At 43.6% G+C, this 26,839-nt stretch overlaps 1 protein-coding gene across 1 annotated transcript; it reads right to left on the bottom strand.

Moving 5' to 3' along the window:
* Nucleotides 1-8,938: 8,938 nt before the first annotated feature.
* Nucleotides 8,939-26,267, bottom strand: zgc:162200 (protein bicaudal D homolog 2). The gene is made up of 10 exons (XM_027012226.3): nt 26,076-26,267; nt 24,656-24,941; nt 20,574-20,786; nt 19,000-19,152; nt 17,584-18,054; nt 15,684-16,571; nt 14,986-15,165; nt 13,605-13,756; nt 12,248-12,587; nt 8,939-10,862 (listed from the first exon to the last, which is right to left on the bottom strand). The coding sequence occupies exons 2-10, from the start codon at nt 24,875-24,877 to the stop codon at nt 10,857-10,859; spliced, it is 2,625 nt and encodes an 874-aa protein (XP_026868027.2). The 5' UTR covers nt 24,878-24,941; nt 26,076-26,267; the 3' UTR covers nt 8,939-10,856.
* Nucleotides 26,268-26,839: the final 572 nt, after the last annotated feature.

Below are 26,839 nucleotides of genomic sequence, written 5' to 3'. Positions count from 1 at the left end.
GTCCTGTTTCGGGATGTGTGTGTAAATAAAGTACTGCAGAAAATCTGGTAAAAATGTGAAGTGGTCTATGGACAATACTTAAGCTAAAGCCAAAGTTAAATAAAGGGCCCCAGGTTACGTTTATTCGACTTTATAAAGGATTTTATAACGGAAACAGCATGGTAAATGCCCTGTCGCATGTACACAGAACAAACAGCACTATAAATGCTATTTCACTATAAAGGCATCATTTATGCGTTAGATAAATTTGCTGGAAGTTACAATAAATAGCTGTGTGAAAGGGGCCTTGGTTAACTACAGGAACGCTAGTTAACAGCTGCGTTCAAAATGTATTTTAATTCAATGCAACAAAATATAAAAATTTTGGACTCACCCAGAGTACATCACTTTTCCATGCGCTTTGACCAACAGTGAGTATCTCATTCACGCCACAGATTCAGTGCATGAGAACAGGTGAGCATTATCTTGCGCTTCATCTAAGGTGCGTTTCACTTTTCTACCAGATAGGGGCAGTGTGGAGCATTATTTAACGCAATGCAATTGGACAGCAATGGAATGTTATTCAGAGCTCGCGCACACGTTTTCTTACCGAGCTGTAGGGCCGTACCTGGACCGCACGAGACCCGGGAAAAGACCCAGAGCAGACGTTTCTCTATGAAATATTTAATAAATGTCGGGAGATCAGATTTTACTTTGAGGGTCTTTATACTCTACTGGTACAATTCTATTGTAACTAGCAATATGTTGCACAAGCATTTCTAACTCTAGTAGCTACTAGCTAAATACAATAGTTATTAGTACAATGCCAAGTAAAGCTAAGTTTAACACTAGATTGATTATGCACTTTAATTTTGAATTGATTTAGTTTTCATACACACAACATTTCGCTCACTTTTCTCACTGCAACCTAACCTTAGCAAGAAAATAAACTGGCTAAAAACTGTGGAAGCAACAATACAGAAGTGGTAGGACTCTTCAACAGTGAGGGCAGTGCTGTTGGGAAAGCAGCCTGCTACTGAATGTGAGTTTAAAAAAAAAAAAAAAAAAAAAAAAGCAGAGTTGGACTTTGGTAACCTTTCTGAATATGCAAACATTTCACTGTCAGTGGGTCCCTGGTGGTGCAAGCCAGCAGTTTCAGACAGCTAGGTGTCAATATTTTGGAGGATTTGACATGGTCACTCAGATTGACACTCTAGTGAAGAGGGCATAACAATGCTCTGAGTACCTGTGGAGACTGAGGAAATTTGAATAGTCACCCCACAAATCCTCACAAACTAGAGGGGCCACAGAAACTGCGAAGAGGGGGCAGGCAGCACAGGTAAGAGGTGTGGGAGACATCATAGTGGTGGACAAAGTATGTGGAGTTTCAGCAGGCTCTTGAGGTGTAATAATTACTCAATAACGTCGTTTTCGCCAACTGTAGTTCTTCTCACTCTTTCAGCCATTCCTGCAGCACCTTTGGATTCTGGATCTTGAAAAAGTTGTTTCTGCACCGTCCCTGGGTGTCCCTGCATGTGTTCCAGCATGCCAGAGAGGCCATCCAGGTGCCCCTCTGGGCATACTGCTCCAAGTTCACCACCTCCAGCTCCAGCTCTGGAGCAAAACATCTCCATGCGCCAGCTGTGACGGGACATCAGGCAATGTACAGAAGCCAGGCTTCAGTTTTCACATGGGGATGAGCATATTCTGATCCTGGACAGACACAGCATGCCAGGATTATGTTCTGTCACTTCTCCTCCAGATCTTTAGGGGAGGTGTGTGTGAATTGTGTCAAACCATGAAAGTAAAAGCATGTTATGGATTTTCAAATGAATTGGGAACAGCACTTATTGAACAGCACTTATTGAGTTAAATTAGGATGGTAATCAACATGTGCCTACTGCATTCAAAACCAACAGCGTGGTACCAGTCCTCAAGAAGGCCACACGAAGGCTCCAGCGTTACCAACTACAGACCGGTATCACTTCTCTCTTTCCTCTCAAAAGCCCTTTAATGAGCAGTTTACAATCAATTTTCTCTTTTTCTCACCCAGAACTAGCTGCATGATCCCAATCAGACTGGCTTCAAACCGGTACATTCTACAGAAACGGCCCTCATAGCAGTGACTGAAAAACTTCATGCTGCTAAAGCTGCCAAACTGTCATCTGTTTTGATTCTTCTAGACCTTTCAGCAGCCTTTGTCACAGTGAACCACAAAATTCTTCTCTCTGTTCTCTCCAGGCTTGGTGTGACTGGCTCTGCTTGGAGATGGTTTCAGTCCTATCTGGAGGGCCGATCCTATCAGGTGACATGGAGAGGATCCACATCCAAACTGTGTAGACTCTCCACTGGTGTTCCACAAGGCTCAGTATTAGGCCCCTTTTTCTTCTCTTTGTATACTCGTTCTCTTGGTGATGTAATATCTTCTCATGGTTTATCCTACCACTGCTATGCTGATGACACTCAATTATTTCTTTCTTCAACTATTTCTTTCTGATGCACAGGTCTCCAGACGTATCTCAGCATGTTTGACTGGCATCGCATCATGGATGACAGCCCACCACTTGAAGCTCAACCCCAGTAAAACCAAGCTTTTGTTCATCCCAGGTACTCCCAACCAAGTTCAAGTTTGGTTTATTTGTCACATACATAGTCATACACAGTACAACACGCAGTGAAATGGTGGAGAGTGCTCTGTCCAAACTGAGGAAGAGAACCAGGGGTGCATAGAGAAAAAAATATATATATACAGATAAATATATATTCTATGTATGTACAAAAATATATTAACAATATATTAAAAATATATTAACCATTACCATGACCTCACTGTTTCCTTCAAGAACTCCCTGGTATCACCACCCGAAGCTGTCCGTAGCCTGGGCATAACTTTGGACAACCAGTTGTCATTCTCAACTCATGTTTCTAATCTAACTCGGTCTTGCAGATTCCTCCTTTGTAACATATGAAGGATTCAACCCTTTCTCTCGCAGGAAGCTACACAGGTGCTTGTGCAGTCTCTTGTGATCTCAAAGCTAGACTACTGCAACTCACTACTTGCTGGTCTTCCTCTAAGAGCCATTAAACCTCTACAACTTGTCCAGAATGCAGCAGCACAACTGGTCTTCAATCTTCCAAAGTTCACACGTTACTCCACTGCTGCGCTCCCTTCATTGGCTCCCTGTAGCTGCACACATCAGATTTAAAACCTTGATGCTTGCCTACAAAGCCAAAAACGGACCAGCCCCTTCATACATGAGGTCAGTGGTCAAAGACAGATCCGTACCTCGAGTACTTTGAACCTCAAGTACGGCTCGGCTTGAAATACCTTGCTTCAGGTCTCATGGACGACAAGTATCAAGACTATTTTCTGTCCTGGCTCCAAGATGGTGGAATGAACTTTCACTTGTTGTCCAGACAGCAGAGTCCCTTGCAGTCTTCAAACGCAGACTGAAGACCCATCTATTTGCAGATTATTTAAAGCACAACTGACACTGCTCCCATATTGACTGACTAAATTAGTACTTATTGTAGGATATTCTTTATGTTGTTTATGTTGTTTAACAAACTCTAGCATAGAGCTTATGTATTTTGTACATGTATTTTGTTAATACATAGACCTTATGTATTTTCTACTTCTAGGCATCAGCATTCATCCCTGTATTCTACAGTATTCTAGTTCATTGGTAAGTTTGATTCTAACCTACTGTACTGTACTAGGATATATTCTGAGTAAATGACAAAGCACGTTTGTAAGTCGTTCTGGATAAGAGCATCTGCTAAATGCCGTAAATGTGAATGTAAATGAATAATTCTGTGTAATGACTTGCAACTTGTGATGTGCAATCCTAGGAAAAAAACCCAAACACTGTTCTAGAGACCTCTGTTATTGCTGAGTCACTTTAGTGGTGGTCTCTGAGGTATAGCGCTTTTGTCCTGCTCCATGCAGTGAGTTGAAGGAACGTCGTTAATGGCACTGGCAACAGTAGCTGCGAAAACAGTAAAAGCTCCTGCTCCTTCAAGTAGACATTACCATTTACAGCTGATGAACTGTTTGCCATTCTCCAGAACAAGATGCGATGAGCTATTAGCTGTCCATTTTGCCAGTTTTAATACCATGAGTTATCTCACAAATATGTCTTCTGTTGTAGGTGATCCAGGTGACTTGTGCATATGTACCATTTTGGAGGACACATGTTCACATTCCAGACAGATACGTGTCACTTGCATGTGAACCATCAAGGTAGGCAAATCTGGTCTGAGCAAAAAATCAATATTGATCAATGTGTAATGTGAATGTAGCCTTCGGTCCTTCGGGTTTGTTACTTTATATCTGCTGATTCATTGTTTTTTATGTAGAAGTGACTAGTTACATTCATATAATTTCAGTATGGCCTGTTGCATACATCTTTATAGTGTTCACCTGACCTAAGTGGGCATTTTCCAGGCAAATGGTTTATGCCAGAGGCCTGTGAGTGAGAAGCTTCTGCTCCCACTCACACGAAGCTAAAGGGTCTTTTTGAAAAGTGAATTGCTTATTTTTTATGCATACAATTAGCATGAACATTTGAACAGGGGAAACCTGCCTTATCCAGATCTTGCATAATCTATGTAGATGGAGAGGTACATGCAACTTTTAATGTGCACCATGCCAGTGACGTCTTGAGAAAGACAAGAAAAAAAAATCCTGTTGGGATTGTTGTCACTTTATCAGAGCAGAGCACTGTTTTTAATCAACTTCTTTCGTATATTTACGACTTCCTGAGTATCATATGAAATGCTATGCTATATTGCACTCTATGTTTCATTGCTTGATAATTAGTTGTATGACATCATTACTTATTTCTAAACCCGAAAATGAGACATGAATCTAGGACCTGAATATACAGTTGTGTGAGTTCACCTTTTTAACAGTTGTGAATACTGAAACAAACGTCTATAAACGCAATCTTTCTTAACTAGCTGAACTGGAGTTTGCACTAGAGACCATGCACACACAGAGACATCGGATAAGTTTCTCCAATAGAAAGATAGGTGATCCCAGAGCAGATCTGCTCTTCTCTGATCACCAACCAGCAGGGTAACCAGAGAACAGGCTTGCCAAGCGCAGGGATCTCTTTACCAGCGGAGTGTAATGAGAAAAAGCTTTTGTCTGGAGCGCATCCGCAACCCCCCCCCCCCCCCCCTATCTCCTCATCAGAGGTGATGGAAATGTAAAGCCAGGCAGTGCAAAACACTTGCACTTAAGAAAAGATCCATGAAAAGACCCTCTAAACAATATCCAGAACACAGAAACCAAAGCCCGGGTTGTGCAGCGAGTGTTAAGTGGAAATTATGTAGAAAGAGGTCTAAGGTCCATGCAAATCCCTTGGTGACTACCAATCTTGTAATTGATCACCTGGGGCAACTGAAATTGATCCAGATGAAGATTCTTAATCCTAGGACTGATATAATAATCAGTTGACAAGTTCAGGTGAAATGAACATTCATCTGGAGCACTTTGCTTCTTTTCTTCCTATTTATGGTAGACCTGGGTGTATCTATACACACTTGCTGAGATATCTTTGTACAAGTGCACAGGTTTGAACTCAGTGTTACTGGACAGGAAGAAGTCATTTTTTATTACCAGGAGAGTCTTTTCAGTTAGAGAGATAACAACTATTAACTGATTTATATTCAGACCTTGGAGACAAATTTTGATATTTTAGTTCCACAGTGGTTGTCAAGGAACATTCAAACACCGAATAAACAATTCACCCATCTGGCTAAGGAATTATATGGACAACACAGCACTGAAATAAATTGCCTTTAATCTTTTTCAGTTCAGTTCATCCTCTATGGCTGCTGATACACAAGTGTTACACAACCACAGTACAAGCAAATAACAACTGACTTCTGTCTTTATCACTTCATTTAAGCTTCAGGAAGGAGGTCTGCCAAATGCTTAGAGTGGATTTTTCTTCAGGGGTGGAGGGAGGCATTTCCAAAGAGTGGAGAGAATCTAAGCACAGTCTGAAACAATCTACTGCATTAGTTGTTAAATACCTCTACAACAATCAATCGTGTCTAAATGTCTAAGTGTTTAGTAGTGTCTCCATTGCCCACACTCCACATATTAGAGGAACATGACATTGCTCAGGAGTTTACCATTTCAGAATCAGAGTGAAGGCCCAATGCAGCAAAGTTGGCCATGTACCCATAATTACTGATGCCATCTGGCTACGTCTGAGAGAGGTCACTATGGCATGAAGCCATTCCAGAAGCACGCGTGCTGTGAATTCATTTCACAGATTTTTGACTGTGGTCATTTACCTTTATGTGCTTGATGAGGAAATATCTTCTCTGGTGTAGATCAGAACATCCAGAGTGCTGGAGAAGAGAGCAAGTGTGTGGACATACTGAAAGATGTACACCTCAGTATTTGCATAGATAGTGGAAGAACTGAATAGTTTCCTTACTTTGGGGGTGGATTAGGTCTGGGCAGAGGGGGAAAGACTACATAAAAAATTGAGCTGTTTTGGGAAAAATATCTCCTTGGCTATTTTGGTTTGGTTTGGATGCTAAAACATCCCATTACTAGGCTTGTATCTAGTTGAATGTTCATGCTTACGTGGTTTGTCATGTCTATGGACGTAATATATACATCACAGTACACAGGTGATACTAAACATTTATTCTATGTAAGGAAAAATTCCCTATTTTCCTTAACCCTGTCCCACTAGTCCCACAGTCTGCCTCGCCTGCGTCTGGTTGTTCCTTCTCAGGGGCCTGGAGCACATTTCTCAGAATCAGTGACAAAGTCAGACATGCCGAGAAGCACACACGCTTTATTTAGAGATACATGACTATATTTAGAGAACAAAATCATTGAATAAGTGGAAATATGTAAATGATATAGCAAGTGCATCATATTCAGACATGACATGATATGCAGATCTAAAATGAGACACTTGTCTATGGCCAACTCTGGATCATATTTGACACGGATTATCAACTATCCAAATAATAAACAAGACAGCAAAACATGAGAGCAAAAGAAAAATGTAGCACTACCAGTTAAAGGATAAGTTATTTACAGAAAAGGAAGCTGCATTGTAGGGAACTTTAAAATTCTATTTTGTGCACTGGATCATGTGCAGAATGTATCAAGGTTCAAGTGCAGTGCTGAAGACTATGTATACATTCCATTTATACACAGTCCTCCTATTTTAAGGGACCACAAGAAACTGAACTATTAACCGGTTGCTGTGTTGTTTCCATAGCCAGTAATGTTGTTACACCATTATTTAATGCAGAAGAAAGGCACCAAAAAGTCTATAGTTCATCCTAGACTTGGCATTTATCTCAGGAGTGTCCTGCTGTCACCTCGTTTCACATGAGGATGATCACGGGACGTGATCACGGGACTGAACAAACATAAGACATCTGAAACAAGACGGGCCTGAATAATCATAAGGCATCTGACACAAGCAAAGTGCTGGTAGTGTCAATCAGATGTTAGATACCTTGTTAAGATGATGAGGTAAGTAATAGCCAAAACCCGGTAGACCACATTAATTCACTGAAAAAACAAAGAGATGAACATAAAGATGGTTTAGTGCACGGTAAGGCTCAAGTACTGAATCGCAAAGATACAGATTGGTAAAAAGTATATAAAGAGTTCTGGGACAATATCTTTTGGACATACAAGGCAAAGAATCACCAGATACCACAGTGATGGAAAGAGGAAAGAAAGAAATGAGAAGAAAGGAATTGCTTTTGATCCAAAAGCATGTATCAGTGAAACTTGGGCAGGTGTGATTGCCTGTGAAATTCCCCCATCCATACACATCAGTCTCAGAATCGACCAAATGCTACAAAACTCTGGATGGTGGTTCATTTTGCAGTGTAGTACTGAACTCAAACATACTCCCTCTTAGATGGGCAAATGGTTCATTTGAAACAGGCCTTTAATTCCTATGTAGCCCATACTTAAATATAAGTGCCCACTAATTAAATCTGGTGTTTTGTACTGCAAAGCCAATTGACACCTTCCAACGGCTCAGTGATGGATCACACGGACAAGCACAGGGTGGGTGAACAGATCAAACACAGAGCTGGGAAGAACAAAGATCAGTGCCTGCTCATGTGATCATGTCTCCAGTGTCAACACATTTAGAATGTAGTTTTAATGGTGGTTGAGAAAAGTAGGTTATGCAATAAAATGGGGTTCCTATAGTCACTGAAAAACCAATTGTTTGTGAAGTCTCCTGAATTTCACATATTTGCTTTTCTATTTATGAGGTAATAGATTGCAGTGGTTATCTTAGGTAATGGGACATACTGCAAGATTTGAGACAAACTAATGAGCCCTCTGATGTTAAACTTTCTTCTCAGACGAACTCTGCACCCAGCGCTCATAGTGTAATCCAGAGTGAAAGGATACAAGATTTTCAAACGTTATTTGTATGACCATCTACACTATTAGAAGGTATTAAGCTGTTTCTAGAGGTAACAAAACACATGCTAGTACACTAACACTCGGCTTAAAATACAGTCAATGACTTCTAATTAGTTTATGTGTACCATGTATATTGTATACAAATTAAATGGATTCATATTTAGGATATACCTCAATCTTAACACTTCCTTGCTTTTAACTGACTCTGCACAGGTTTTTAATTCCACTGTTAACAGCCTGAACTGTAAAGCTTTATGAAGCTCAACTCTGAGCCTTCTATTACTTAATGAATTGGAAACAAGTACTGCATCACTAGCACCTTACATCAGCGTTGAAGAAAAGGAATGGACAGTGTAAAGTGTACATATATATATATATATAATTTAAAAAAATAAATACAATGAACTTAAAAGGTGTCTATAATAAACACAAAACAAAATTAAACTAATTAGCAGTAATTGATTTGCAAACTTAAAGTCTAATACCACTAACGATGAACAGAAATCAACCACCACAGAATGACTTTCACTAACTTTATTGTTAAGCTACACATACTTCACAAAAACGTTTGGGAACAGCATTCGAAATGTACTTTTTTTTTAAATGGATCTCAGTGAAGATTATTAAAACATACCAAAGGAAACCAGGGGTTTTAAAAAGATTACAAAGGGATTTAAGATTTAAACAGCCAAACATTTTTAAACCAATGTAACAAAAGAATCAGGAACCTCTGTAGCTTCCAATAGTTTTTTTTACCCCCCCCCCCCCCCTTCATTTACAGAGTCCTATCACTACCTCTTGTGACGACAAGCAACCAGAATCTACAAGGGGCACAACACTGTCTTTACATGGTAATAATGCAGACCCACTACAACCATTTTCACCCACTCAATAACATGCATGGTTAACATGTATTAGCATGCGGCTGACCAACTTGCAGGGTGGCGAGCTACACACATACACAAACTCACTGCTCTGATACGAACGGTGATACATTTGTTACTTCAGTCCATGTTTTTTGCCTCAAGATCATGCCAGTCACTGACAAATGTGGAACCGGCCAAACAGTAACTGCAAAATAAAGCTAAAAACAGCACACACACACACCAGAAGAAACAATAATAAAAAATAACCATCTACACAATTTAATAAACAATAAATTATTTCACCAGGTACCTAGTTTGTTTTGTCTAAAAACCACCTCAGCAAATAATTAAGGCACCAATTTCAGATCCTATTTTTACCCCCATGATGTGTTCCCTTTAATATAAACACTAGTGCCATATTTCTTTGAAAACATCTCTGCAGTCTTCCATAAATAATTAAAAAGAACAAACATGGCTGTCTCACACTTGTAACAGAGTGCCGTTTGATACCAGTGCTGTGTGTTTGACCCTGTGTTGCAAAACTGGAAGTACTGCTGACTGGGTGACTCTGACCTGTCTTTTTTTTATACTTGGTCTAGTTAGCAGCAAGACCTCCATACCTCTGCATAGATACGTTTTAGCTATTGGTTCCTTTGCATTACCACCTCCAAATCTGAGGTAAAGAAGATGAAAGTTTGCCCTAACAGTCAAAGGATTTACTGCTGTTGTGGGATAAAAAAGTTTGAGTTTCTGTTAACCCTTAAGACAGCATGAGGAGGAAGCTCAACTAGCAGCTTGTTGACACAGAGGTTTGAAGGGCAAAGCTTCGAGAGCAGTGCATCGTGGTTCACGATGACAGCGGCGTGAGGAATGCTCGAATACTGCAGGACGTGTCCGTCACTCAAGAGGGTCTGCCATGATGGTTTAAAAAGAGAGCAAGCGTTCCATATACATCATACACACGCCTCACTAAACAGCAGATGAAGACATTAGAGGAAAAGGCTAGTCAGTTTTGTTTTACATACAGTGGTCTCAGAGAGGTTTTGGAGTGGTACGGACATCGTGAGGAGCTGAAGGCAAGACGGGAAGGTAACTCTCCTTCCAGCGGAAGCCCCTTTATGAAATGAGGTGAGGCTGTGGACAGTTTTTGGCTCCGCAGAGCTGCATAACACTTGGAGCCCACTGAGCAGAGAGGGGCAGTGAGGAATGGAGGAGGAGAACAGAGACGTGAGGTAGAGGCCAAGGCCCAGGAGTCAAAGAGAACAAAAAGCGCTTGACACAAAGGTAGAACAAGAAAGGTAAATGAGGAAGAAGAGAAAAATTTGAAAAGAAAACAAAAACACACACAAACAAAACAACAACAACAATAATCTCAAGTCAGTCAGAGGAGGACAGAGAGAGGGAGGGAGAAGAGGGGAGCCCAAGGTGTTGTGGTCTGTGATGAAGATGTCAGGTCAGGTCTGGAGGGTTACGGGTGGTTCTGGGCTGAGCATGAACACGGTCCACACAGACTGGAGCAGGAGTGGAGGAGGGGTGGTGGTGGAGGTGGTGGTGGTTTTGGTGGTGGAGTTTCACCGCTGCAAAAACAGGCCGAAAAACACAATCAATCATGTGTGGTCACTCGTACACTGGAATGACTGCAGATAGACAGTGACAAACAATGGTAACATAAGACAATCACAGTGCTAGGAGTGGTGAAGGGTTTCATGTTTAGACTGGGGGACGACGACAAATAACTAAAAGTTGCGCAGATACAGCAAGTTTTCCAAATAACTTAAGGGGCAGCTACAGAACAGGTTATGGTCCTATGGACTAATACAGACAAGGTCAAATTTATGAAAGCAACGGGGTTTCTAAAAATGAAGAAAATCAAGACATCTATGACGAGAGTCATTTTAGTTTATATTTCTGGTGAATTTATTTCATTCATTTCTGATGTCAGATGGAGATGACGCATTCTAACTTTCCTTTTACGCGATTGTTATTTAGTGTTAGGTACGACTTGCTTCATCTCTGCCTTGTACTGTGTTACTGGGAGTGAATTCTGGATTCCAACATGACTGTGTTCTGAATTGCTGTTTCACAGACAACTGACGATGCTTGTGGTAAGAAGGCTTGTTTACAGGACATGTTTATGCTCATGGCTACTGGGACAGTTGTTTGGTTCTGCAGTCTGCCTGCTGTGGGGCGATTTGTGGGCTGTGTTGATGCCCGTTTGCTTTTTTTTGATAGAATTTTGCTGTCTGCCATTTTTGAGGCTTGAATTAGAAAATGCTTCCTCCTTGCCATTACCACGCGAGTTTGAGCGAGTTTCGACCCTAAATGAAGATCTTGCGCTACTATTCACAGAGGATTTGCATGTCTTGCTGAACTGACCGAAATTAGTGGCTTGGCCACTAGAGGGCAGTACAGTCAAGCCTCTCTGAATTGATGGGGATCTAGATGTGGAGGCAGGGGATGCAGTGATGCCTGAAAGGCAGTTTTTAGTGGCCTCCATGGAACGAGATTTGCTGGGCTGCTTTTTTGGAACCACGTGCTCGTTCCTGGCTTCTGGATAAGATCTCGGACAATTCTCTTCTTTTCCTTGCTTTTTTCTCTCTGACCTCATCGCGGCAGGCGAGTGGCATTTAGAGGTAGGGTCTTTTACAGAGCACGCAGACAAAGGCATGGCGCTACTCGTGGGCAATGATGCACGGCGCGCTTTGATGAACGTGTTGTCACGATGCGGCACACACCCCTCCAGGCCTTTTGTCTGAGTGCCTGCGACCTGCAGCGATGGCGGAACCAAAGGCCCCGAGCTTCCGTCCAGCGAGCGCGACAACCCCCGACCCCGGGAACGGACGCTCACAAACGTAGTGCCGCGCGCCAAGCCGGCAGATAGCGGTCTCCGCTCCGAGGCCGGTGGCTGCGGCGCGCTGGAGAAGGACGACGACAGTGAGGAAGAGGAGGAGATTGGTCTTACGGGGCTGCCGTAGAGGCTGCGCGACAACGCCCTCGCGTGGCCGCCTACGCCCTGCGGGCCCGGCGAGGGTGGCAGCGCGGGGCTGGTGCGCGAGCTGCTCCGCATGGGGCTGCGTGGCGCGCGGCCCGACTTGGTGCCCAGCTGCTTGGTGCGCGAGCGCCGGGGGCTGCCACCGTTGCTGTGCGCGAGCAGGGGGGCCTCCAGATCCTCCAGGCGCTGGGTGAGTGCAAGCTTCTGCTGAATGGCCATGCGCAGGAGTGAGTTCAGTGTCTTCTTCTCGTCCTCGGCTGCGGCGAGCTGCCTCTGCATCTCATCCAGCTGAGTTACATACTGGTCACATCTGAAGGAGCCGGGAAGGCGGGGGGTGGGGGGGATATGATGAAAAAAACATTTAATTCTTGACAAAGCCACCAGAAAATATCAGGAAATCAGGAAAATATGACATTTCTCTAGGATGGGTTACTGACAATAAAAACATACTAAAACAACTCCAGGCTGGAAGGATTTAAAATGATTAAAATGGTAATTGCTCTGCTTGGCCACATTGTGGCACCAGACACAAAACTTACAAACACTAAAAGGTCATGAAGCAGGTGTCAAACATTAGGGAAGTGTTTCACAAAAGAGGGATTTCAGAATATTGGCCAAATGTTTCATGCCAAAATCCAAACTATTAATGCCTCAGGAAAGCTTTCCACATGACATCCTCCCCACACATTAGCTTGTCTCTAAAGTCCTTACTGCCAACAAACAACGAAAAGCTCAGAAAGCAAAACAGATGCCACTTTGATGATGTTTGTGTACAGAGTGAAATGTATCAGAGCACATGACCCAAGACAAAGACAAATAAGATTACTTTTTTATTACAGAGTCATAATCTAATATTCTGCACGTTGCAGTCTCAATAATACCAGGCCCACAGAAAACCAATATAAAGCATGGCATTATTTGGAGATTATACAGGTATTGCAGACACCCTCAAATATTTAAAAAAAAATAAATAAATAATAATTGTGATTAGTTTCAGTGATATTAGAACCTTGTGTGCAAGTAATATTTACCACACATAGAGCCTTTGATCATTACATTCCTCACAGGCAAGATATAAAACCAACAAGCCTGCTGCACGACACAGACCTCTTCCATCAAAGGTCACTGTTTGACTTGACCCTTCTACTTGCCTGTCATTTGCACTCTGACCAGAGAGGCACGTGGCCTGTGTACACGAGAGGCTGGGACACATGTGCGTTAAGATCCATGTGAGGAGAGCTGGCTGGCAGAACAGGCGCCCGAATTACGGATCATCCGACCCCCCCCCGTGAACATCGTGGCCGTCTAATCTTGGCGTGGGCCATACCTGCTAGCAAACATGACCCGCAGCGAGGAGAAAGTGGCAGCATCTTCCTTCAGGGCCTTGAGCTCATTCCGCAGCTTCACCATGGTCTCAGACACCATGCTCTTCTCCGTCTCATACTTGCTCTTCAGGTTGTTCAGGGCCAGCTCCGCCGTCTGGAAGCACAGGCAGCATGTTACTACGGCAAGGGGGACGACGATGACGACACGCGACTGGAAACTAGAAAAAGAATGACTACATGTAGCAAAACGAGATACTCACTTTGAACTCTCTATAGAACATTGTTACACATGTTATATAACTAAAGAAACATGGGAGTGTCAATATTCACAATATGATTTTTATACAACACTTCAGCACTACAATGTGGCTGGTGCCTTGTGTCCAGTTTATGAGCAAACCTCAGAAAAACAAAATACTGATAGATATCGTGATATATATATATATATATATATATATATATATATATATATATATATATATATATATATATATATATATTATTTTTTTAAATTTATTTAGAGAAACCTTTCTTAAATACATCCAAAACAACAAAGCTGCTTGCCTGAAGAATAAAATCAACCAAGAAAACACTTATGAACAATGCAGCAACACACACTTGAATTATACACAGTAGGGCTTAGAAGTAAGGTGATGAGGCTAATTAAGTCAATTAGCTATGCTGAAGGAGGAAGCATGGAGTGGTGAATGGTAAATATATGTATGTGTGTATGTGTGTATGTGCAAGAGCCAAAGAGAGACACGACAACTCCTGGGGTTCAATAAATGATCAAATCTCAGATCACTACTTCAAACAAAAACAAATCACAACAGGAAAAATCTTTAAAAACCTGCAGAACAAGCTGTCCCATACTCCACTGAGCATACTTCAGGAACTGACTGTCTGAGCAGCTGGATAAGGGAGGTAGGGGGAAGCCAGTGTGCTTACTAAATGCTTTCCGTGAACAACGATGCAAAAGAGAAACAGTAGCAGGTTTCAATGACAAATGCAAGTCACGACGAACAGGTACGACAAACGGAACAGAAAGGTCAGCATTAGGTGCAGGCACGCACACAGAATTGAGTGTTTCAGCCCCTGTACACAAAGATGATGCTAAATAGCTTCAATGCAATTAGGCAATATGGCCAATGTAATGCCCAGACACTGACGGGGGAATTTTGGTCTGGATATACCACTGGTTTAAAACAAGGTGAAGCAGAAGAGTGGACAGGCATCAATTCTGACTGACTGCTCCAACAGCAGCCTCACCTAAAGGCTTTAACGCTCGCATGTATTAACCATGTGGTCCATGGTGCCTGGCGGGAATGTTTACTGGAAACTGGAAGCCTGATAACCTTGACCTTTAGCAGCTATGATGGGTACCTGTTTGTTGGCCTTCAGGACGGTCCTGAGTGTGGCGATCTGTTCTCTCTTAGTGCTCAGGAGAGACTTCAGCTTCAGCACCTCCTCAAGCAGTGCCTCTGCATCGCGGTCAGACTCAGTGCTGCCCCCTGCAGATGTGGAGGGCAAAGTGCCGCGCTGCCGGCATAGGTCCACTGCCACCTGCAAACCACCAAAATGTCTATTAATTTTTACTTTACTGTTATTTTTTAATTTTTTTTTTTACCTTTCTTCTTCTGAGGTACTTCATTACAGAATACTGGCAATACAATTCAGAAAGTGATTTAGGACACACATACCCAAACTCTACTTTACCATTTGAGATAAAATCCATCCCTGACTTGTAGAAGTATAGCACATGGTGTATATGGTGTTAACAGTTTCTGGATAAAGGGCTTATTTGCATGATGTTGGTTCTGACAAATGCTGTGACCATAAAGTCGTGCGTGTTTAACTTTGGTCCCCATTGCAACAGAGAGACACTTGAACGAGGTCTACAGGGGAGGAGAGTAAGCACACCAAGACTGGAACAACAAGGTCCATACTCTACATTCCATTAAAGCTCCGACACCTACTGGGTATCCTCATCTCACCTACCTTTCGGCCTCCGTTCCCTTCTGTGATGTGTAAAAAGTTGCTTGCGCTTGTCTATTTTTCAAGTACTGCCAACAAATACCTACCCGGAGGTGTTTAATCTGGCAGCGAATGACAGCCACCAGGTTGCGCACATTGGTGGGGTCCCGGAAGTCGAGCGTGGGCGAGCTGGGCCCGTTCCCCCAGGGTGCCGACGGGTCCTCGCCACTGGCCTCTGCCTCAGGGGCGTGGCCTTCCTTGCCGAGTGCCTCGGCCGAGCGCCTCTGCTTGCGGAAGGCGCCATGGTGGTGGCGCGTGCTGGAATGGTGGTGCCGGCTAAGGCGGCCACCCTCGCGGTAGTAGTCGAGCGTGACACGGCGCGGCGTCAGGTTGTTGCACACGCACACGTGGTGGTAGAGGTTGGCCAGCTCCTCGGAGAAGGCCAGCAGCTCCTCCTGCGTGGCACTCAGGTGGCCCTCCGAGTCGGTGGCCACGCGGCGGGTGGCGCCGATCTCCCGCTCCAGCTGCCCGATGCGCTCCTGGTCGTGGCGGCTGGCGGCGATGCACTGGCGGATCTTGTCGGCCAGCTCCTGCGCCTCCGTGCGCCAGCGCTCCTTCTCCTGCTGGTGGCGCTCGTCCAGCGCCTTGCAGTGCTCGCCCGCCTCCTTCAGCTCATCGCGCAGCTGCATGAGCTCAGCGTTAGCCGCCCGCATGCGGCCCTCCAGCACCTCAGCGCTGCGCGCGTCCAGCTCGTAGTCGCCGTCGACCGCTGCGCTCTCTAGCTCCGAGCCGTTCTGGAGCTGGGTGTGCCCGCCGCCGCCCGCATCGCCCCTTGGGTGGGCCGTGGACAGAGCAGAACAGCTCTGTAGTGCCTCCAGGCGCTGTGAAAGCTGCTCCACCTTCACCTTGTGCTCGTCCAGGATCTCTTGGGACTCAGCCAGCTGCTCCTGGAGCTCCTGAACTGTACCGGTTAGGGTGGCTTTCTCCCTCTCCACCTGCAGGGAGGAATATGAATGCGCCATCACAGTGATGCAAGGCTAACAGTAGCAGAGGAAATCAGTGATATGGGATTATTCCAGCCATTGCTCTGTTGGCCAGCAATAACTGCTGAACTTGCGTACAAACTGCATTTTCACTGCATATCTGCATGTAAGCCATAGTTTTCAAGAAATAAGGTTCTTAAATTTAGCACCTCACGTCCACGGCTGGGACACATTCCCCTGTCAACCTCAGCTACGCTAGCCAATCATGGACAACTGTGCTTTTGAATTTGCTGACGAGGGTGGGACGGCGCTTTCCTCCTAGCGTGTTCGGCTGCCCTGTGTTGCAGCATGGTCAGCAGCTCGAAAAAGATGAGGCGCTTGGCTTCATGAGTCTCAGAGGAAACGTGCGTTCACTACACCCTTCATGGCTGGCAGCTGTTGTATGACAGGGAAGAGCTAGCTAGCTGGTGGGTGGGAACTGGCTTAGTAACTAAAGCTGGGAGAAGACCCTTCAGACTAACACCTGTTATTTAAAATAACGTGCTAATAATAAAAGATTGCAGTGAGGCAAAGATAAGCTGCTTGGCAATTTCAAAACAGAACTGATTTGTAAGGACTTCTGGTGAAATGCGAAAAGGATGTGGTTTTTTTAAGCAGGAAGTAAGCTTGTTGCCTTGCACGCATTCACCTAAACCAACGCCAGAGGTTGGCAAAATATTTACATATCAGTTTTGCACACCTCACTGATGTTCCATTTTTGGTGCAATTTGATTAAATACATTTTGTTTAGGGTGTATAATTCAAACAATCAAATGACCAAAGAACTCTCCTTCTCAGGCCATTTGCATAATGGGAATGTATTTCATGAAGGAGGATATATCAGTTAGCTGTAAAAACAAGCAAAACTGGGGCAGAGGGAGTGTTAGTTTTTTGGGTAAAAAAAAAAAGAAAAAAGGGACATTCCTACTGACTGTGTGTGGACATCCTACGCTGTGAAATGTGCATGCGTATATAGGCCCCCCACCTGCAGTAGCTGCTGCTGGAGCTTCTGACTGTCGGACAGATGCAGCTCGCTCAGCAGGTCGGCCACCAGCCCCGGGGCCTGGGGGCGGAGGAAGCGCTCGCCAATCCTGGGCGTGGAGCACCGCTGCTTTTCGCTGCCCTTGGAGTGGTTGTAGCCGCTGTCCTGCTCGTCCGATGGGCCGTCCCTGCCCTCTGGCCCCTCGGCCTCGTCCTTGGTCCTGCCGGCATCCAGGCTATCATCCAGGCCCAGGTCCAGGTGCGCTACGGAGTCGAAGGGGTTAATCGTGTGAGCCGCCAACTCCCTCCGCAGGCTGTTCTTCTGCTCACGCTCCTCCTTCAGCGCCTCCAGCGCCTCGTCCAGCTGCCGCTCAGCGATTTCGCGCAGGCGCCCAGCCTCCTCTAGCTGGGCCCGGAGAAGCTCCAGCTCCTCCTCCTTCTGGGTCAGCTCCACCTTCAGGGCCTCGAACTCTACCTGGGGGCCACAAAGTGGTCCAAGGGTGGGGTCGTGAGCGAAGGTGAGCCCACCAAAGACATCAGTTCATAAATATATATACAGGGAACAAGATATTAATTATAAAGGAGAAAAATATATCGAATATATAGCCAATCATTGGCCAACAGAAATGCACGTAGTGTAAAAAACCTCCAAGATCAGGTTTAAACAAAAGTGAAAAAGCCTACCAAAACAAAAAAAAACAAACAAAAAACCTCTAAGACTGGATTAAGAACCATGTAGGGAAATGTTCTGGAGACACAAGTTCTTGTTTTGCTTAGAATGGATTCAGATACAGTAAAGGGACAAATTCAAAAGCATCTAATCTTTCTCCATCAGTTCCACACTGATTGGCTTTACTTGTTCCAGTAAGCTCTAAGAAAAATGGGATAAGATGACTTTCTTTAGTACCACAAGAAGGGAAGAGCGAATGTCAGTTTGTGTGAGTTTGGCGCGTTTGCCATGAGTAAAATCTTTCCATTATGCAGTCTAACTTGTGGAGGACTATTGTGAAGAAATAGCTGAGGCAGGGCTCCTACAAAAGGAGTACTTGTATTGCCCTGATCAGTTGAGAGAATGCACACACGCACACGTGCCGACGCACAAACACACACACAAACAAACAACAGCAACAACAACAAAAAACACCTCTCACCAAGTCCTTTTAACAACAGGAGGCTTTACGCAGCAGAAATTGGAAGAGAGATTACTGCACTTCCCAAAGTTACACAGCAGTTTCCTCCATCCAGATCAGCCCCAGCTGTGTGCGGTTTCACAGCGTTTCAAGCGCGATGTCAAGGCGATTCGTCAGGGTAAGTCATCCGGGGCTATGAATCACTGCAGGCAGCAGCTCATTCCTACTTATCCAACAAACAGAGCTCTTGCTCGGTCTCTCCCCAGCTCAGGAAGTGCGCGCACACACACCTGGTTCTCTTTGAGTACAGAGACTTGTTTCTGCAGGGAGGTGTTCTCCTCCTCCAGTTCACTGTTGTCCTGGAGCTGCTGAAGTTCCCGAACCTTAAACTCCCTTATTTCCTCTCTCACATGAGCCTTCTCTGCCTCCAAACACTCACACTCCTGCACGCGCACACACACACACACACACACACACACACACACACACACACACACACACACACACACACACACACACACACACACACAGAGAGAGAGAGAGAGAGAGAGGGGGGAGGAAAGCAGTATTGAGATCATTAAGCGAATACTGGGGGATACTGAACCTGCATGAAGTCAATTTAAGAAGTAATGCTAAGTTAGTAAAGCTGTATTCCAATTGCCCTAGCAGTTCCCCGACTACACAAGGAATTCAGCCATTTTAAGGAATATTCCAAACCGTAGGGAGGGAATAATGTTAATTTCAAAAGGGAACAGAATAGTTTACCCATCAATCACTGCCTGTCCCGTCAAGGCCTTCTGGCGAGTTGAGTTGAACCTACTGACTGGCTGATTATCCAAGAGCAACAAAGGAACTGCAATATGCTGGAGTACATTTTAGCTGAATACTATCAATATTGTGGAAGTAACCGTTTCTGTAAAGTTCTGCTAGAAAACGAATTTAGCTTGTTAACATTTATCTAGTAAGCTATTGTTAGTTAGCCTTAGATAAGTACTTGCAATAGCAAGCTGTTCAGCAAGCATTAACCAGACATTAGTTTTTACGTGCAAACTGTAGGGTCTACATATGTAGATACAGTTCAGTCTAGCCACATTAACAAAGGAACTGTCTAAAGTGTCCAGCTGTCAAGAGAAATGAAATGTGATATGCGTAATGCCTTCTGCATGATGATGTTACATGGCATTCCCAATGAAGAGATTCAATCAACTACAGTTCCCTTGACCCACATCATGTGATTAGTGTGTAGGGGGTGGCCGGGGTGCGGCTCATTTGAAATGTGTGGAGCATTGCTGAGCTCCCACGTCCTGCACGCCCAACCTGGTGGAAAGGAAGGTCCACCACCTCCAGCCCTTTGAGCTACGCCCTAACCCCTGTGTAGCCAAGCGCATTTGGGGACAGGGGTGCTGTTCTTTCAGCATTGGCTAGTCAGCTGTGACCTCTGTGTCTTATTCAAGCTGAAACTGAAACCAGGCAGGGTTTCGAATTACAATAGCTGCAACGGGCCAAACCCTGCCGACGCATCACAGATCCAACATCAGTAGGAGTCTGGTTTCAACCCCTCATATGATCAAGTCTCACACCACATCCTACAATTAAATGACTTCTGTCAGCATGTCATTTTTACAAAAGTCCTTTCAAAGTGCATCAAAATAACTGACAAGATAAAGTGACCCAACCAAAAGTACTATTATAAAGTCTGGGTTAAAATTGCTATTGCAGAGAAAAATATGTTATAACCATAGTTTCGGAAAGCTATGGGAGAGGTGGAGCTATTGAAGAATGCCTTTTTCCCCCAAATAAGGAAAAATGTTACTTTCCTTATGAGACCTTTGAAAAACTGTTACATCAGGCATGATTTTGGTACCTTTTTCAGCTGGGTAGTGAGATTTGCCAGCCTCTCACTTTCAGCAATGCTATTGGCCAGTGCCATACGGGCCTGCTTTAGCTCCGCATGCAGGTCATCCATTCGCGTCGCCATGGCAGCCTCCTTGCTGGCTGTCTCCTGGAGCAGGTTCTCCTCTCGATTTTGCCCATCTGCTGCTGCACGTTTTTGGCTGCTCACAGAGTCGGCCAGGGCCTACACACACACACACACACACACACACACACACACACACACACACACACACACACACACACACACACAATTGATGATACTACCAACACTAATACACTTCATCTGTGGATTGATTTATTTTTCACTTCATCACACATAGCCAATCAGGATTAGGGCTTCAAGACATAATTACTGAAATTAACTGCCTTTAATCCACCCACATACCCACCAAGTGAAGAAACTAAATTGTGTACTGTGAGTTAGTGAAGCGAGTAGAGTCCTCCCTCAGTACACGAACAATGCCACTGCAGTGACATTACATTCCCACTCCACCGGCAACCGAGAAGCCCCTGCCTCACCATGTCATGGCCTCCATCTAACAACGAGGCCCCTTTTACAATGGGACAAATGCTACAAATTTACAGCAGATTTTCCCACCGTTATGCATGCTGAAGTGGGCCGACCCAGATCACATGGTACAGCTCAATTCATGAGGTCGGACAGATATACGTCTGGAAGTAACTGGACAGTGGCAGCTGCACATGCTAACATTCAATTTAACATGAAACAATGACTTTGAGGTTAAAGTTCAAGGGTGATTACATCTATACTGGTGAGAGCTTAATAAGAAACCCTTAATAAGAATACACTCTACCCCATTCAGGGGACCCCAAGTGATTCAGTGAGTGGCTGCTGAGTTATTTCTTGGCCAGCTGTGGGTTGTTGTCATCACCCTGTAAGACTGGGAAAGGTCTAGGATTATCTCAGGATGTGGCATCTCCATGCTGAATCAGTTGCTGTTGTGTGTCACGATAAGGAACAAAGAAATGGCAAATATCAATTATGCATTGTGAAGCTGGAAAAAAAGGAAACACAGGAAGTTCAAAATCAACTGTTTGATATGTTGTTACAAAGTAAGGTTATGAGGAAGTTGTGAGGTTTGCAACAGCATACCACTTGGTAGCGTAACCCCCCGCCAAAATATAGGCAGAGGAGAAGACCAGCTCAAATACCACAGCAGGATGCACATGATACCAAGTCTATCCCTCAAGAATAGAGAGGTCAGGGTACAATTTTCTAAGAAGTACACAGAGGTCTTATGTGAGGCCATATAATATGGACAAAGGATGGAGGGTTTCCTTTAGAGCCTATCCCCTCCCAGTCTTTCTCTCCAGGATGCGTCACCTCTCACCACTGTCCTGTCACTGTTGGCTTACTCGCACATGGACTTCTAGAAAGCAGCTTTGAGACCATGTCATGTGTCAAAAGCTGCGCAAATAAAAAAAATGTAACGTTTTCAACTGAATTGACCACAACCAGATTGGTGAAATGAAGAAAGTGTGGAGCAAATAACAAAGAACCTCTGCAAAGTAAACCATCTCATTTGTGAACTGTGGGTGTCACGAGCATACACAGGCTCCAGCACTCTAGGTTTTTATTGAGGATGTGGCGGCCCACAGAAGCAGAAGGGTGAATTCTATAGAGAAGCCTCTTAAGTGCCACCTGATGCTTCACCTTTCACCGGGACAAAGGCATCCTTTGAGGAACAAGGGAGTTTCTCAAAGCTAAGAAGTGGAAGTCACTGGCCGAGGGAGAGAACCGGTCTGACCCCACTGAGCATGCAGTTCACTTACTGAAGACAGACTTAGGGTAAAAGCCCCGACACGACCAGGTACTGAAATCTGCCAGCATTACGGGCCTGGGAGAGCATAACCAGGGAAGATGCCCAGCGTTTCGCAGAGTTGCCCAATGAGGTTACTTATGGTCGCTGTGGGCTATACACCCACTTTAGCTTTAACCTCTTCATCGTTCCTTCAGTTCAAATCCAATGTACTGAAATACAAATAGAGACTGTACTATAAATTTACAAAGTAAACTGTCATTGTATCTTGGTTATCTTGGTTACACTGTCCCCAAGCCTTTAATATATACATGTTGCTTTTCAACTACTGACAATTAGTCAGTCAACACCTTGATTTCAAATATATTTAAAACACTGACCTACATTCAGATTTCATGTTTGGCTAATTGGACAGAAAGAGCCCATGTGAGTGTAAGGGAGAGAAACATGACCTGGTCATATCACTGCTAAACAGTAAAACTGGCATAGACAAATGACCCAAATCACCCTAGAGCTTGGATAGAAGACCAAAAAGGAATCTTGATGGCCAGTTTTTGGTATTAAATCAGATAAACCTCTAGCCTTATACTCAAATATATAAACTGCTTAAAAAGCATGCAAACTGTTCAAAACAGTATAAACATATTTTAGCACAACTAAATTTAGGATGATTTGACAACAAGTTTCATACATTGTAGTTCTGCTATGCTTAGTACCCTGACAATAGTATCGGTTTTAGGTAAATAACATGTTAAAAGGTGCTACTTGCCATAACACACAAAAATATTTTTTGGGGAGTTTGTATTGCTGAATATTTTTTCTTAAAATGTGAACATGAGTTTATTAATTAGTTAATTAAACTGCTCATTAGTTTAGTTTAATAATTTCCAAGTGTGGAGGTGATGGAATGATCTGAAAATTCCAGTTGCTGCCCAACTATAGCAGAAACGCTATCTAACCCCTACAACGCTATCTTGGCTAGTTTTATGAAACCGGGAATATAATGGAATAACTTGTTCTTTGGCATCTGAAGTGTTGCTGAAGAGGCAAATTGTACAAGTTAGGAAAACATCATCAGCCTGACTCATTCCAGCTACAAAGTCTCCATTGAGGAACTACTCTCAATGCCATCATGTGTCCCTCACAAGCCCCCCCCCCCCCCCCCCCCCACACACACACACACACTTGAGCCATAAGTCAACAGAAAAGAGCAAGAAAGAGCAATAAGACAGGCCCTAACATTAAGCCAACTTCAGGACTACCCTCAAACCAAGAAGTACATCACGAATGAATGGATTTGGAAATAAATTTAGATGGTCTTTGCACATTGGCTTGTGCAGGAAACAAAAACAACCCAAAAAGACCCAATGGGAAGACTTATTTTGGATGCAGTCCTTTAATTTGTTACTTTCCAAAATAACAGATCAAACTGAAATCATAGCTAGGTTTCATTTGCAGGCTAATGAAATCCAGAAATTGCTTCTTGTAAAAAAGATGGTCAACATGGTCAGCTGTCTCTCCAGATGCTGTTTCTTTTTGACAAGAAGCAAAATAATTGTCTTTTATCAACTAAGCAGATTTAGTGAGTGAAAGCTTAAAATATCACAGAATGTGCTCTGATAAAATGAACATGGTTATGAGGAATCTTAGATTAATCTAATTAATTACAATTTTAAATTATACTATGATTTTCAATAGCAGCAGTAGGGGCAATGTGCATCATCAAAGGTGATACTCATGACGACGTTCACTTCAGCCTACAAATCTCTATATATTCTCAACATATTTGAAAATTCATTCCAGTCCTCTCTCATTTTTCTCAAATTTACCAAGCCTGTGGCAAATACTCTGTATGGTGTTGTATTACTAACAAGCACCAGAGCAAAATATGTACACAAAGCAAACAGGGTCAACATATTGATCCAGATAACCAATGCAAATTTGATTCTTTGTGGGAAGTGGGAAGTGCAATCTAATATGGAAAAATAAGCATCTGATATTTAAAAAAAATAAAGAAATATTCAAGCTAACGATATTTGGATTAAAACTATTGACATGTCTTTAAAAGCCACAGTACTCTCACTGGGATTGTGGTCAGGATGTCCCCAGCACACAATAAAAGAAAATAATTTGTCTAATTATAGTATTGCAATAAAAATACTCATTCCAAAATTGCTGTTGTCTTTACCACATTAAAATGACCGAACGTGTATTGTAAATGTTAACACAGCCATTGAGTGCAAGTGTTACCTTAGCTCTGGGTACTGACCTCACGCAGCTGCTGCACCTCCAGTCTGAGGGCCTCGTGCTCCTCCTCCAGCTGGTTATGTCTGCTCTTCAGAGCTGCACTCTCCTCCAGCACGGCCAGGCCATACCGTGCCGCCTGGAGCTTCTCCTCGTTGGCCTCCTGGAGCTCGGCCGTCAGCCGCTCCACCTCTGCCCGGAGGCTCATACCTCCACCCGCCACCTCCACCTCTTCCTCCTCCAACATCCCGCCCTGCGGCTCTTCACGCGTCACGCCAGGAGCCAAACCTCACTCCTCAGCCCTCATGCCCCTACCAGGAGAGGGAGAGAGAGAGAGAGAGAGAGAGAGAGAGAGAGAGAGAGAGAGAGAGAGAGAGAAAAAGAGTTAACTGTAACTCTTGGCTGAGGGACACAAAACTAACATTACAAGGTCAACAGCAAAACTCACTGCACTGCCATATTCAATAACTAAAATGGTCAAATGTCAGTCTAGTAGAGTAGCACTTCTGAACAGCGCTGATCAAACACAAGACCATAATAAACAACCTTAAGAGCAGCTAGTATGCTGCCCCTGCTTTCCTGACACAGAGTGTGACTAGCGGCTTAGTGAGACTCGCAACCCTTTTTACTTCTCAGTCTGGATCAGCAAAGTCCTTGCGACATTCCGAAGATCCTACACGTTACAATTCTAAAGTAATTCGAAGAAAGGCATCTTGAGTGAACCATATTTGTTGTTTAAAAATAAATGTTAAATTCTATGGTCCAAGCTAGCACATAAAGCTTAGCTGTTTTAATTGCTTAATTATGGATGACAATAGCTATGCTAACGAAAAAAAAAACAAAAAACCACCACATGTTTATATAAACAAATACATTTAAGGTGTTAATCCTGTGCTAGCCAGCAAGGTAAAGTGGTAAACGTTATAATGCTATATCAAAGGCCGTTACCGGTTAGCTAGCTAGCTAATTGACTTTGGCAATGGCCCAGGTTAAAAGCCGGGCAGAATTGTTGTTAGCAATCAATATGGATGCGCTTAACTTAATCAACGGAGCTATCGTTAGTTACCTTGTCTAGCTAGGTTAGATAAATCTTAAAGTCATTCACCACTGCCACAGACAACGCCAGCTATCTATCTAACCAGCTAGCATTAGCTAGGTTCATTTGAACATCACTGAAGGAGGCGGCAAGACGGCTGTCAAGAGACTGGCGATAACTGACCACCACCACAGACTCCAACAAGACGCTATCTTAGCTAGAATTAACTAGCGTTACAACCCTAGCACTAGAGGGAGAAATGAATAACTAAGCTAAGATACTAACCGCTATGGTACCACTTACTATCCCCTAGCTAACTAATTAATTAGTAAGCTAACGCTATCTAGCTAGCTGGGCTAATTAACTGGGCTGGATGATGGCTGGCTAGCTAGCGTTAAGCAGGGCTTACCAAATTTATTCGTCTGGATCATACGGTGTTTCAAGATTTCTCTAACGGAAAGCGTTGCACATAGTTCTTTCTTGGCGATCACTTCCAGTAGCAGGCTCTTCCGAAAATCAATTGACTGTGTTGGAGACGCAAGGCTTGTTCAAAACGTAGCTACTGGTAACAAAACCAGACACCTCCTTGCGCGCCGTAGTGTGGTTGAGTACTCGACGACCGCCCCTTGCTTCCTAGACAACGTCAGAGCGCTCAGTTCTGACTCAGTTCTGGTTGCTCCGGGATAAATGTATTTCCTGCTAATCGGAACCATATTATTAGCACGTCCTTTATTTATTCAGGTATTTCGGACTTTCCACCTATTTTTCAAGGGTGACAAAACAGACGCATACAGGCAAGTAAAACAGTCACATATGATAAATGATAAAAGCTTACCTTGCTTAAAGCCAACACATCCAGTTTAGTGTAAAAGGCAGATTGCAATGCAAAGTGTAGCGTTTGTTTTATTATACATCTTCAAATCCATGAAGACCCCCAAAGAAACATTTTGAAGCAGTGAAGAATATTACTATTTGTGAGAGTAGTAAGTATTTTCAGTGACATAAGATACAGGTGGCAAAAACACCTTTATCGTACACATTTATAAAAAAAAAATGAACTGATCACTTTAGGCACTTTAAAGTGATGAAATTATTACTTTGTCGTAGATTAAATTTACCATTTCCACCCTGAAATTTAATGTCTGCCATTGTGAGTGGCATTAGATTTCAAAC

This window comes from Electrophorus electricus, chromosome 20 (assembly GCF_041902795.1).
Source record: "Electrophorus electricus isolate QZ-2024a chromosome 20, ASM4190279v1, whole genome shotgun sequence".
Classification (NCBI taxonomy): Eukaryota; Metazoa; Chordata; class Actinopteri; order Gymnotiformes; family Gymnotidae; genus Electrophorus; species Electrophorus electricus.
Note: the sequence above shows the minus strand (reverse complement) of the source record. Positions and strands in the feature narration are given on the sequence as shown.